General features: G+C 33.7%; 1 protein-coding gene across 10 annotated transcripts in view; it reads right to left on the bottom strand.

Annotated features, from left to right (window-relative positions):
* Window positions 1-14,698, bottom strand: part of NFIB (nuclear factor I B) — a 263,181-nt gene that overhangs the window by 13,677 nt on the left and 234,806 nt on the right. For 5 of the 10 annotated variants that reach the window (XM_018051952.1, XM_005683657.3, XM_018051951.1 and 2 more), the window contains one exon: window positions 6,365-6,453. The exons of the other annotated variants lie outside the window; for them this stretch is intronic. In XM_018051952.1, coding sequence (XP_017907441.1) covers window positions 6,365-6,453 — 89 coding nt within the window. The remainder of the gene's footprint in view (window positions 1-6,364; window positions 6,454-14,698) is intronic. 10 annotated transcript variants of the gene reach the window in all.

The raw sequence follows: 14,698 nt of genomic DNA, 5'->3' as shown, positions 1-14,698 counted from the left end.
GCTACAGCCCCCTTATTAGCATATGTGAGTCTTCAACAGCAGACAAAATTCTCTACAAAAATAGTGCCTCCAAATAGTGTCTTTCACTAGAGAAAATCACCCTAGGCATACTAAATCAAACAGAAATGTAAGTTTTACACAAAAGCAAAATGTGATCTTTCCCAGATAATTTTCCTTTAAAAGCAAAAATCAGTTGTTATTTGCACCATTTCACCTCTAAAAGACAGAATTTTTTTTTTTGGTGTCAGAATTCTGAGGCATAAAATCACAGACGATTAAGGAATTGAACATGTTTTTATGTTACGCCTGCTACTCTGTTCACATGCACAAAAAACCTTCTGTCATAAAACAAAAATTAACAAAGGAGAGAATAACTGTAAATGTCTACAATTTCTAAATATTCAAAATTTGTCTTCTTCAACGTCTTAAATTCTTCCCTTTTTCTCCTTTTGTAGTTTCTTATTACATTTATTACCCTGTTTACTTAATTCCTATACTTTGTCATCTAAGTAAATATGACTAAAAACACACTGTATACTTCCTAATAACACTAGCAAACGTGAGAATGGAAAAGGAAATTATTAAAGGGTGCGTTGGCCAGTAACAGAGCTAAATTTCTTGGGAAATTAGTATATATGTAAATATGGCACTTTCCATTAAACATCTTCAAATAAAGTAGGTGTTTAATGTACTTCTTTCATCACAAAGGGTTAATCAGCAAGGTTGACATTTGGGAATTTTCTGCATCATGCTCCTCCCTCTCCCCTAGTGCAGCCAAAAATCATCTGACAGGAAACGTAAGATTAAGTTTGTCCTACCTAAGCGAACAAAGAGTGCTCTGAACAGGCCACTCGTTTACTGCAGAGCGGGAACTTTTCTAATCCTGCTGGAATCTGCAGTGCTGCTCAGAAAATATCGTGGAAAAAGTTGTTTTCTTTCCTCTGACATCTTGTCTGTGGTCATCCCATTTCAGTCACACTGCAGATCCTGCTGCTTCTCCCATGAAGGTTAACGTAAAGCTCCAAACATAATCATGTGGAAAATGGACATTATTGATTCCTACGGTCCATTGTTCCCCTATCCTAAGTCCCTGAAGTTCAAGTTCAATCTGGAATTACATCATGTCTGGTTTCTCCTGGTTACCAGACGGCTTGAGACGTGACCACAGCTACAGAAAAAACAAACAGCCTTCTTCACGCTTCGGCTCCCCTATCGATTCAAACGTAAACTTTTTTTCTTTCTCTCAAGTATGCTTCAAGTATGGAGCATGGTTAATTTAGAGATTAAGTTCCAAATTAGATTATCTAATGGCATCTTAATGGATTGCTGACCCATTTCCTGTGGGATGGCAGCATGCAAGTCTGGCTGGAATACAATTAATTTCTTAGGAAGTCTTCTGAAGAGTTTCCTAGATAAAAAGGAAACGTTGTGTTGTGCAAATCTTTCTTTACAAATAGAGAAAGTTAGGCAAAATGGCAACAAATCCCCAATGTATTTTTCAACAGCCAGATTACAGATAACTCCGTGTGTATAAACACCAGATCAAGATTATTTTTAAGAATGCTCACATTTTAATTTTGGGGTTCCTAACAGGTGCAAATAATTTTCATGAAAAGAGAGTAGTAATTCTTTTAAATAGAATATCCAAATACAAAGAGCAACACTAGTTAGCAGGTTTGGTTCCCAAACAACGGTCATGTGCAATTTTGGCTTTCGCAAATTCCCCTCCTTGAACCGGATTCTCCCATTCAGCCACCTCCTTATCAGCATTTCTATCATAGTCCCAGAGTGGTGCTAGGGACCCAGAATGGTGTGTAAAAAGTTGAACATTTTGAATACACGTTAGAGCTGACAGCTGAAAAGGAAATTCAGCACTCTGAGAATAAAGCTCCCCCCAGGAACTCCAGGAACAACCCAGCTGTTGTACTGTAGTTATGTGTCAAGATAACAAACTGAAAGCAGGAAATGCTAAGCTGGTGAATTTGTAGGGATGGTCTACGTCTAATGTAGAAATACAAGTTAACTCTTAACATTACCTAAAGCCAGTACAGGGGTTTAGGGGAGAATGGATACACGTATACGTATCATTAAGTCCCTTCACTGTTGACCTGAAACTGTTCACAACATTGTTAATCAGCTATATCCCACTACACCAAAATGTTTGTGGTGTTAAAGCCAGTACACACATCACCCGCATCATACACATGTCATATGTTTGTGCATGACACATGTATACACACATACATGCATGCACATACCCATGCGTACACGTGCATGTACATGCACACCATTTATGCACACACATTGTATGCATATGTATATTTTACATACAAACATAATTTGCAACACAACAGTGAAAATTATTTTGTTTAAATATTCATTCTTAGGTCATTGAGGACGTATTTTACAAAGAAAAGTTTAAAGGATGAAGCAATGAAAACGGGACAAGTTTGAGGAGAGGGTTTTGCAAATAGACGTAAATGTATGAAATGAATGCTATTATTCCTTCCTTTTTTGCCCTCCTTCTCCTGACCAATCAGATCCAAATAATCTTTGCTGGCTGCTAAACTTCTCCTGGGAAATCAAGCAACTCTCTAGAATTGCAGTAATAAACGACAATTTCTTACAAAAACATGTGTAAAGTCACTACAGAATGAAGTATTCAACTCATAGAAAGGAACCGCTAACACGTGTAACATGGAAAATAGCTGATAAAAGTCTCTTCGGTGCCATTCAATTATGGCATCAGCAGAAACACAAAAATCCCTCCAATTATTTCAGTAAAATCTTCATTTATTCATTATTTCAGAGGCTGAGCAAATGGTTTGTGTAAACATATCCTTCAGTAACACGCACATGTTTATTTTAGCCATCTGAAGGCTGCTGCTATGTTTATAGAAGCCATCAGACACATACAGCCACTCACTTGTGGCTTTGCCTTTTCTTGAAAGAGGTGAAGGGGGAAAAGAGGGACTGAAACAATAAATCCAGTTTCTCTTTTGCATAAAGTACTCCCTCCAATGTTTTAAAATAACTTCTGTTTATATTATTCTTGGATTGTCCTGTGGCTTTCTTGTTCATTCAAATATATTGCTCTTTCATATTTGATAGTACAAGCTATGTTCTGGCTATAGCTTCAAGAAAGCAAGCCAGTTAGGGAGTTAACTGCTGTATTTGTTTATACCCACATAACTCACAGATATAACAGTGTAATTTGTCCACATCAGAGGACAAAGCACAGACACAACAGTACTCTCATGAACAGCATAAGCAACTCATCACCTATTACCCTGCTAAGAGCTGAGCCCCTCCGGACTCACGCAGAAGTGAGCACTCTGCCAACGGATTTCACTCTGGGTTAACTGCAGTACCTGACCTTTGAGTTAGGGGAAAAAAAAATCACATTTTCAAGATGCAAGCAACACACACACACACACACATACACACATACACACACACACACACACACACACACACACACACTCAGCTCTCAAAATTCTAAGGTCAAAACAACAAAACACCTTCAGGGTTGCAACTTAATAAGTCTGTGAAAACTTTCCAAAGGAGTCAGCTTCAGTTCTGAAAGGAATGTTTATACACTGGGATTGGGGGATGCATGGAGAGAGAAGAGGATGGAGGAAATCTTCCAGCTTTGATTTATGCTCGAATAGCTCCCTGGGCACTGCCATTTTCAGTCCCGAAGAAGAAACTGCCTTTGACATGGAAACACCTCTACAGAACGATGGGCACAAAGCAGAAAAGAAGGCGACCATGGACAGTGATTATACCAAGAAGGTAATGGCAGCAAACAGCAATCAAAGTAAAACCAAACACTTTCTTTGCCTTGTTCTCTGCTCCTGCAAAGTCTCCAGGGGTCCACAACAAAAATAACCTGATATTTTCTTTATTCCACCAGGACAGAGGCAAATGATTTAATTTATTCAGATCCTTAGAAAGTTGTAGCAATGGCCTGAAGATTTTAGATGTCTGTTATCTACTTTAAAAGTGATAGCGTTACAGACATTTCTGATTTTTTTAATATCTTTTTTCAGAAAAAAAAAACTATTATGCTTCATAAATAACTGCAAGACACATATTATAAACCATGCATAAATGATGCATATGTTGTACCACAGACATGGCCTATTTGTATGATCAAATACAGATTCTACTTGTGCCTATTTTGGATAAGTATAACAAAGCAAAGCAAGCTGCTGTCTCCTTTCAGTTCATTTATTCTGAACTGTAGGATACTTTTATTTTAAGAATGGTGAGGGTGTGTATCAGTCATGCAGTGTTTGGGACTGCCCACCACAGAGTTTCAATAAATATCTGTTGAATGTATGAATGTTTCACCTGCTATTATCAATTATGTGCCCCTTGAATCATGATAAAAAGGGAAGAAACAAACCAACTACCTTTGTCAAGCTTTTTGAAGCATTAAGGCCATTCTACATATCATTGTCTACTAATCTCCAAAAATTATTTTGGAGAGAAAAAATAAAATCCTAAATGAATTTATTTTTTTCCTGAGTGATTATGACCTGAAGCTGATGACCACACCAACCTGTCACCAGGAAGGTGATGGGTGAGATGAACAAAGCTCTCTTAAGAAATGAGTTTAGTCATCATACTAATTCACCGAGCCCCTGTGTTCTGTGATGATTCATTGTCCACTCACCTTTTCTGTTTGGGAACATCAATTTTTGAGTTGAAACATTACTAGGAACTAGGTGCAGTTACATTTAAGTCTCCAGCAATTTACACCCTCATTTCACTTTAATGTACTTTAGCAATACTACCCAGTTTTAGGTAAGTAAATGTCAGTCAGTAACCCACAGATTTGGAAACTCACACAGCAACATCCACATTAAAAAACATAGGCACTTACCATCTAACTTGCAATTTTTTCTAAATACAGTAAGGATTATATGTAGAAATGGGCCGTTTAGCCAACCAACAGAACATGGAATGTAAGGATAAATAAAATTATATCCAAACACTGTGTTACCAAGTCAAATCAACTTTTAAAATAATAACAAAGACTATTTAAATAAATAAATAGTTTATCTTCTTTCACTGAGTGTATCTTTTCTTTCTAAGTATACACTGTATTTTTTTCCAAATGGACGAATAATATAAGCTTCATGGAAAAAAAAATCAAAAAGGTAAAAAGTTATACATTTTAAAGTGGATGTTATAGTAGTTTCTAAAAAGAGGAAAAGTCATATGGCATTCATTTCAGACAGTGAATTTAAAAAGTCAACAAGCTTTTAAAACAGAAACTAACTAATTTTCTTAATTTTCACCTGAGTAAAAAGTGGAAATTTTATTAATTTCATTCTTTGAAACTCTACTCTTTTTTTCCTATCAAGCATATGAAGATGCTTTCACAACCAATACTAGAGAATGTACTTTTAACATAGGGATGCTCAGTAAAGAGAAGATGACAATCAGAGAGGAGACGGAAAATTACGTTGGCTCTACTTTTGTTGAACTCCTTATGGGGTTACCTCAGTCTTCTATAAATTTTTATCTCATTACATATGATTATATCATGAATTTTAATCATTTAATTTGTCAATTTGACACAATTTGTTCTTTACTGAAATAATTCATAAGAAGTTGAATTAGCACGACCTACTTTCTAAAACCTAAAATGAGACACTATCAAAACTACTTTCAAAAATGAAATTTTAGAGTGATCATCTCAGCCAACCAAATCAATTCTCAGTGATTCACATCAAGGTACACACAGAAGTTAAAATTTTTTTTAAACCAAATTTCTTCTCTAGCTGTTGATTCCAACAATCCCCACCCCTCCACACACACCCTGCAATTCATGAGTGTTGCTAATAAACAGTTAAATTGACTAATCTGAACATTATTTTATCTTTCCTCCTTTGAGAAGGGAGTAAATGAGTCTAAAATGACTTAAAGTTAACAGTAAAGAAAAAGAGCTGAAATGAGAAAAATCTATAATGGGAAAAAGCCAATATTTTACCCTCAGATAGCTGAAAAGTCTTCCCTAAAACTACGACTTCAATTTTCAGGTCCTAAATCTAGGTGCCAAATAACCTCCTCCCCCTCCCCGCCCCACCCTCACCAATATTATAAACTGTTGACAACATCTGACAGCACTCAGAAATTCCAATCATTAATTACTATTTGCTCTAGTCTCCTATTAATTTGAAGTTATATCTCAATAAGAAATAAGGAGGAAGAGGGTAGGGAAAGAGGAATGGTATAGCTTAAACAACTAAAATTTTAATATATACTTTCTGTAAAGCTAGTTAGAAACAAACACTGTAGCTCATGTAATTTTTAGGTGTAAGTGTAGGGTTGGAAATAATTAAAATGTTACCTTTGCCAAGTAATTCCCAATGTATCCTCACTGGTACTGGGGTATAAATGCCTGCCGTTTTGATTCATGGTCCAGTCACAAATCCTCAGCTGTCAATTGAAACCTAGCAGTCAGATATGGATCGAGCAGTACTACAGTTTTTAGTATTTAAATGAACACATGCAAACTAGTACTGTACATGGCATTAACCTTATTTTCCCAAGAGGCAACTTAAAAAAAAAAAAAAAAGGCAAAGAAAACCTCACTCTGAAAAGCAAAATTCCTAGAATATATTTCAGAAAAAGCTATTGCAATATGCTTCTCTATTAATTAAAGCATACAAGAGAAATAAGTGCTTAGAACATAACAATTAGACATTAATTAGATTACAAAATGAGCTGAAATAAAAGCAAACGTTAATGTTCAATAGAGAGAGAGATATCTTAGAAAAAAATTTTTAAGCTTTTAAAAATATATAACATACCAAATCATCTGCACTGAGTAAAATAATCAATAACTTTAAGCATGCAGTTTGCAAAACACAGAAGACATGCAGTTTAGAGGAGAAAGGCCCCACTTTATAAACATTTCCCCTAAGTTATGATTAGAAGCATCAAGGGGTTCCATTTTAGATATTTACTAATTTTACTCAAACTGGCATTTTTTTTTCCATAAAGAGTTGATACTTTATTTAGTTTCTACTTTATTTTAAACTCAGAGTAATGGCATTGGAAATCCTTTACCACATTTGAATAGAGTGAGGAATGCACTGAATACTAGCTGAAACAAATTCTTCCCAGCTCTCCAAATCATCAGCTCTGCCCTTCAGAGGTTGTTCCAGTAACCCTATCCAGCTCTGTTTGGTTAACAGCTGCCCTACAGTGCTAGCAGATTTATTGAAAAGATATATTGCTTATTTTTATGCTTAAGAAAGTAAACTTATCTGGCTTTGGGGGGAACAAAAACACTGGAAAATCATGGGTTTTAATCTGTAGATAGCTATGCTGTAAATTAACTGAATCTCGCACTGAAAAGAGGACTTATTCACAGCAATCCACTAAACCTGGCGTGCTGCTTTTCAGTAAGAATTTCTAGAAGATGATGATTGCAGCCAAAGTCCCTTTAAACTTATGATAAGTTACTTTAATCCTTTCTGATAACAGTATGGCTAAAAAAAAAAAAAAGGCTATTAAGAACCTTTCCCTTTAAGACTAGTTTCTACATACTATAATAGTGATTCTGCAGTTTGAGAATATTTGGTTTTGCTTATGTTTCTACAGCTCTCTGAGGCTCAAAAATACCATCTAAAATTCCCCAAACATGCATTTTAATTATACTGAGACTTCAGGTTAAAGAACTTTAATTAACCACATAATTAATTAGTTAAAAAGCTGAAATAGTTCACTTAATGTAGACAGTTAAAAGATATGTAAAATTTGCTTAGGATACATTTCATAAATAAGCCATAAATCAGTAAAGAAATTAAATTATAATGAAAAATATTCTTAAAATGGATCTTAATGCCTGCATGAAGGAGAAAATGTATACTTCATTCATTTTTAATCAAACAGAACAAAATTTTGTGACAAGATGTTTTAAAAGTTCTCAACATGGAGCATTTAATCAGAAATGCAATGCAATTAGGCAATCTGAAAAAAATTTTTTTTCAGTCAGAGTCACTTGCCTCCTTCAAAGTGCATTCTTTTCAAGCAATACTAGGAAAACAATCTAAAAACAGTTGAAGGTGTTTGGCTTTGTGTAACAATTATCTTAATGACCACTCATAGATTCTGCTCTAGTCCTAATTTTGAGTCAGTTAGATATTCTGAAGAACGGAGGGCTATATTTAGAATTACATAATTCTGCTAATAATTAATTTCAGGTTAGTTTCTATGAGCCTCTCAGAGTACACTGGAAAACTTTTCAAAAAGAGAAGCTAGCTTCACAAAGCCAAGTGAACCCAAGTATCTCTCACTGGTTGGCTTGTTCTCAGAAAATTGGGAACACTACTGTCTCCTTGGAAGAATGCATATGTAAATCAGTTTTTTTTGATGTTCATGTTGCTAGTTTTTTGCTTGTTTCTGTTTATTATTCCTACAAAATGTCCAGTACGCTATCTTTGGCCACCTGTTGAACACTTAAAATCAACATAGTCTTAGATGTTTCTTTCCCAGCAGTAGTCTCAAAAGGATTAAACCTCACTACAGCTCTTCATTTTCAATCATATTTAAGGTACATGAGAACAAAATATCTTCTTCCAAACAGACAGTTATGCTTAAATAAATAAAAAACAACTACTGAACATATTTAATAATAACCTAAATGCCAAAGAAATGGGTAGGATATTAATTAGTGTTGACTTCCCTCCAGTTACTGAAAATATAAAATACAATTTAAATTTATTTAGCTATTTAGATTGTGGGCTGGCATTATCAACATTTCCAAAAATTTCTGAGGAGAAATATTTATACCTGCTTATATGTTATAACCTACTTAAGCCAGGTAACTTAATGAAGAACCTTTCTCTTCATTTTTTTCTTTAACTAACTTCCTTTTGCATAAAGCATCCTTCAATTAATACTTAATAAACTTCATGATTGAGCAAAATAATTAAAATAGAAACTGCATATTCACTGAAAATTTCCATGACACTAATTTCTAACAAAATCAGTTTCTAAGAATCTTGTTTGAATATGATAGTTCTGACTCAGCAAATTTTGAACAGATTCTCAGGTGATGAAAAGTTAACATTAAGTGTACTTAGGCTTCTTTTTGGAACAAGTTAAATATTGTTGGTTTAGTATGATTCAGAATTTCTAACGAAAATGTATTTTATATTAAGCTTTAAGTGTTTAAAATGGTAGGTAATAATCTTATTTGAATTTAGGGTGGTGAATCCTCAATTTCTATCCTGTGAGATAGCTGGTGTTATGTAATTTAGCTATCAATTACTTTTTAATTAAATTTAAAAATTTAATTTTAAGTGGTACATAAATATATGCCTTTCATTAACGTAAATTTTTTCTGCAAGGCTTCAATAATACCCTAGTGATTTTTCCAATAATTTTCCCTCAAAAAATAGGAGGATACTTCTCCCCCACCCCCTGCCCCCAATAGTAACCAAATTTAAAACAGCAGTAGCAAAGTAGTTTAGAAATTTAGTTGAAGTTGCATGTTTGTAGCAACTCTTACATTTGTAACAATATAGACCCTTTGACAGACTTGATTGCATGCATATTCTTACATAAATACACAGATAAAATTTAAATTCTTTAATTTATATGTACCCACAAACATGAAATTAAATTGTTTAGACAATTAAGGAAATTTTTATATTAAAAAAATTATGCCCAGATTTCCAAAAGAAAACAGAAGGTAAGGTAAAGAAGTTAACATTCTCCTTTAAAAAAGCTATGATTGAAGAGATGGGGCTGAAGAAGTCCAAACAACTTGAAAAGAAGGCAAGGTAAAGTTTTCACTGCAGATGTTCTTAGGATGAAGTTCCCTAAAGGCTCCGGAATGAGAACCTTATTCTAAGTCTAACTCAAATGAGTTTGAGAAAAACAAGGATGGAGACCATCTAGCTTCTTTAAAAAATTCCGCCTAAGGGGAAACACCTAAGACCTGGATCTTGTCCTAGCCTACAGAGCACTCAGATATTCATGTAGGGAGAATCAACATTGCCTGTGATTTCAGAATAAGAGTCTGTTTATTCACATGAAGGCACTCCATTGTTATTAACAGGGGCTTTTGTAAATGCCTCGCAATTAGCTTTGGGAACAAAAGAAAGAAGGTAAGAAAACGTTCTACTTTGCTGGACTCAGCAAACAGGCCCATGTACTAACAGTCCCTTATGATGACAACAGCTCTCAGTTGAACCAGTAAACCATTAAACTGTAAACAGAATAATCAACACAGGCAAATTTATCTTTTTGCTTTTTATTTTCCAACCTTACACAGACCCTCAAGGCAGAATCTTGAAAGGTGTATTTTATGTTTTTTTAGGTTTCTTCATTTTTCCGGATAGCCCCGGAAAAAGAAAAAGAAATAGATTTTTGGTGTGTGGAGGTGCTTTTGGGGTGGGATGCTTAAAAATATTAATCCTTGAGGATTCATACTTTCCATACTTTCTTAACTCTTAGATTGATTTTTATTTTATTAATTATCTCCCCGAGAGTAGATAAAATGACTCTGAAGGAAAAGGGTATAGCCTTAGTCAACAAGCAAAATGGTCAAGATAAAACTGTGATATAGGTGGAACTTATAAATGACACATAAAAATGAAAAAGATATTCCAGGTCATCCTGGTACCTTAAAGTCACATCTAATATTACTTTCTGAAGCTTGTGCTTCTTGAATATTTAAAAACATGGTAGAATTAAGTTAAATGGGTATGCCTAGTTCAAGAGCTAAATAAACACTACTGATAATAAATTGTAAGAACTATAAAATGAAAAGTTTTTTTATTTTTAAATGGAGGCTACTTTCACCTGTAAAACTTAAGGTTTCAGGGGAACTTGGAGATCCCATAGTTCAACCTCTTCATTTTCTCTTTCCAAGATAAGAACACAGGACAGAAGGTTTCAAGCCTTGTCCAAGCCTAGACATGTCCTGCCAAGTCAACACTAAAACCACACCTTCTGAATCCTAATCCCTTTCTCACCCACCATACCAGTTTGCTTGTCATTGTTCTTTTCCTACCCTGTTTTTCACGTACAGCTCAAAAATATTTAAGGCTAAAATGTCTATAATTTTAACTCTTTATAATTTCCCTTTTCCCCCTGATTCTACTTAAAGGTTCTAAAGTTAAAATTATCAGAAAAGACAATTTTCCCTTTGTGAATGTGTTGATTGAAATTTAAAATTATAGTAAACATAATTTTATTTTTATGCTATCTAGAATAATTTATCTGGATATTAACATTTCATAACCAGTAAGTGAATGAATCAATGAATGATAAAGCAGACTTTGGAAGGTTTCTTTCTTTTTTTTTTTAATTTAAGAACTAGCCAAAAAGCTAAACATTTGCATAGTCATTATTTTGAGTGAAACTTCCTCTAAATGTGTTTCCTTTCCAGCTAGCATATGTGAAAAGTGACCTCTTATCCATTTACATACCTACCCAGAAGTCATGTGATAGGGTTTTACGTCAAGCTGTCAATTATGATAACAGACACAATAAGAACAGCCCAAGTGTTGATAGCCTGCTTCCTGACTTTATTGAAAAGTTTGTTGATAGTCCACTTGTGGCCTTTCAATTGCTTGCCTTTAATAAAAGACTACCTTGCCAGAGGTTTTCATCTACCTAGCTTTGGCTATGCCATTTGTCAGGACAAATATTATAGAGATTTCAATGAATATCTTGGATAAATAAAAAAAAATCCTACAGAGGCATTGTCTTAAAAAGGCCATTAGATAGAACAGAAATTTTCAGCATAACAAGAAGTCCTTTCAAATTCTAGTTTCACAATTAGATCAAGAAAAGTATTGAAAATATTTTGATAGAAACTAGCCCAGTGATTGAAACTGAAATAAGAGCATCATACAGCCATGCAAGAGATGTAACATGCGGAAGCCAGGGCACCAAAAAAATCCATGCAACTAAGAAGTAATGTAAGGACTTGAGCTGATTAGGCCACTGACTCATTAATAAGTAGCATTATTAATAAGCTCTAATAATAAGTAACATATATAGTCAGGAGATTATAATTTTGAGATATGAAAATAAGCCTTGTATCTTATACACTAGAGCTCACTTGACTTTGTTGTTTCAGGGAGGTAAAAGTGACCTTCCATTTGCTCCATCTCAAATCTATATCAAAGGTTATTTTGTACTCTAGTAGCTGGTTCCAATAGCAACCTTTTATTTCTAAACAAGAAGCTTCTTAGCTACAAACTTTTATTTCTAACCTGCATAAGGGTTTTTAAAATATGCTGTATTGATGTATGATAGTAAGGATTTAAACTTTTATACTGACCTCACACTCAAATATAACAGTGACCACCAAATTAACTGATTCTTTTACATTACCAAACTTTCCAGGAGAAAAAAGACCTGCAAGATAGCAAGCTCATTATGAAGCTGATCAGATTAGAAAGCTGTGCTAATTCAAGGAAGTGGTCTCATACTCACTGTTTATACTAAAATTGTTAGACTAGATTTATACAATAATACAATAATTTCTGTATTTTCTAAGCAATACCCAACACTCTGCTATATAGTTACCATTTTCCTAGGGAGATGAAACTTGGGAAATGTAGTTTCTTCATTGCCTATCATAATGATTGTGCACAGTGTATTTAGGAAGTATAAGGCAGAAAGGAAACACCACATTTTACTAAACTTCTATGAAGTTAAGCCAGAGAAGAGGTCCCTGACACTTCTGAAAAGGTAAAAAGATATTTTTCAGCAAAGACTAAAGAGTTCAGTTTGCCAGAGACCCATGAGTTCTTCAAGCCATGACACCATCTTCCAACAGAAAAGTTAAAGAAAAATGAAGTTCCAATTTGAAGTTCTGATTTTAAGATTTTCCCCATGCCAATAGTGAATGCATTAAATAAGTCAATCATCCCAAAGAGAGTCTGGTTCCAGACCTTGAACAACACTCAAGATTGAGTTAAGAAATAGAAGAAAATTTCAAAGTTCTGATCAGCTGGCATGAGCTAATGATTATAACTAACTTCAGGGCTGTTTTTAATTGAAAATACTCAAATGGTTTAAATAAATATTTTTGAAATATTCTTTATGACTGTGTGATTTTGTTTTTCACATTCAAATGAGATAACAAATTTATAATAGCAGTAAAATTCCTATGTCAGAAGAAACTACTATTTCAAGACAGTTAGCAACCAGTATTGATCAGTAATAATCATTATAAAAAGGAGCACAGAGATGTATAATTACTAATAACAACTGCATGTTTACCAACTTAATGGTTATAAAAGCATATGCTTTTAGTATTCAGATCTGCCAAAATGAACATATTACTCTTACCAGTGGAGTACAGGGTTAATTTTAATATTTTCATTCAATTTAAGAAGTCAGTGTCCTTGTAGGTTAGAAATAACTACACTGAAAGCTCTGCTTTAGTGTCATTGTGTGGAAAGATTATTTATAAGATAGTCAAAATTATTCAACAATTTTAAATTTATTGTTAACTCTAATTTATATAGGCTATATTAAAGTTCTTTTCTAAGGAAAAAATAGCACTCGACAATGCACATCAATACTTTTCATAACCTAAAAGGATAAATCTTTATAAAACAGTCACCAATAAACTGAAGAATGTACCTGGGGACAATATTTATTCTTAAGGGGTCATGTATATTAAAAGCTAAGGGGTATGTTTAAAAGAACTCTCTCAGACTAAAACCATTGCCTTTCTAATTTTGAATTTCTCCTAGCTAATATAAATTGATTGATTACCTTTATTTCATGTACCCCTTGATTTTTCTTTTCATTCATCACTGAGTACTTTAAACCAAATGCATTTAAAACCTGCTGCTAGAAGAGTGGTCTCTTTTAAATCTTTGGAAAGTAATGAAAGGACACAGTAAATCAATCTCATTTCTGCTGTAGAAAAGAATAACCTTTACTCTACTGAAGTCATTTAAACCATTTCTGTCCCTCTGTTCCTAGACAGTAAACATAAAATTTCATCTCTAGGATTCTTTTAAAATTTGAAAGGATTAAATTAAATGAAATCTTTTAACTAGAGCCTTAGTTTAGTAATATACATGTACAGTAAGATATGCATATATATTCATTTTCTGCTTGTCTTAAATTGTAGCTGATTATGAATTAGTATATCATGCTCTTTCAATTCAAAAAAGTAGCACCAACTCTTTCATTATACAAAGGACAAATTATCTGTTTGTATGGTATTTAAGTTGAACACTGTATTTTTCATTATGAAACATGTAATTTTTCTTCTAAAGATCAATATACATTACATATTCTATAAATATATATTGCATTTGACGAATCAAGTCATATTTATATTGTAAGAGGTCTTCACTTGACATTGTCTACTTAAATAACAAGTGGTGGCCTTTGATGAAAAAAGTTTGTAGTTCTGGAACTCATATATATATTTCAATTTATGTGCTCAGAACTCTATCTAGATTCACTAATATTCTCCTGATGCTTATAAAATTTTCTTGATTTATCCTTGGACATGTGAAGGAAGTAACTTTTATACAATCAACTGTTGTGATCATAATTACAAGAGGCTCTAATGACAGTCACAAGTGATAAGTTAAAAAATTAAAGCTGCCTTAGGCTAGGACAGGAGGATGGGACGATTTCTTCTAAATACACGAAAGTGGTTATCATGTTCTAAATGTGTTTGGGG

Source organism: Capra hircus, chromosome 8 (assembly GCF_001704415.2).
Source record: "Capra hircus breed San Clemente chromosome 8, ASM170441v1, whole genome shotgun sequence".
Lineage (NCBI taxonomy): Eukaryota > Metazoa > Chordata > Mammalia > Artiodactyla > Bovidae > Capra > Capra hircus.
Note: the sequence above shows the minus strand (reverse complement) of the source record. Positions and strands in the feature narration are given on the sequence as shown.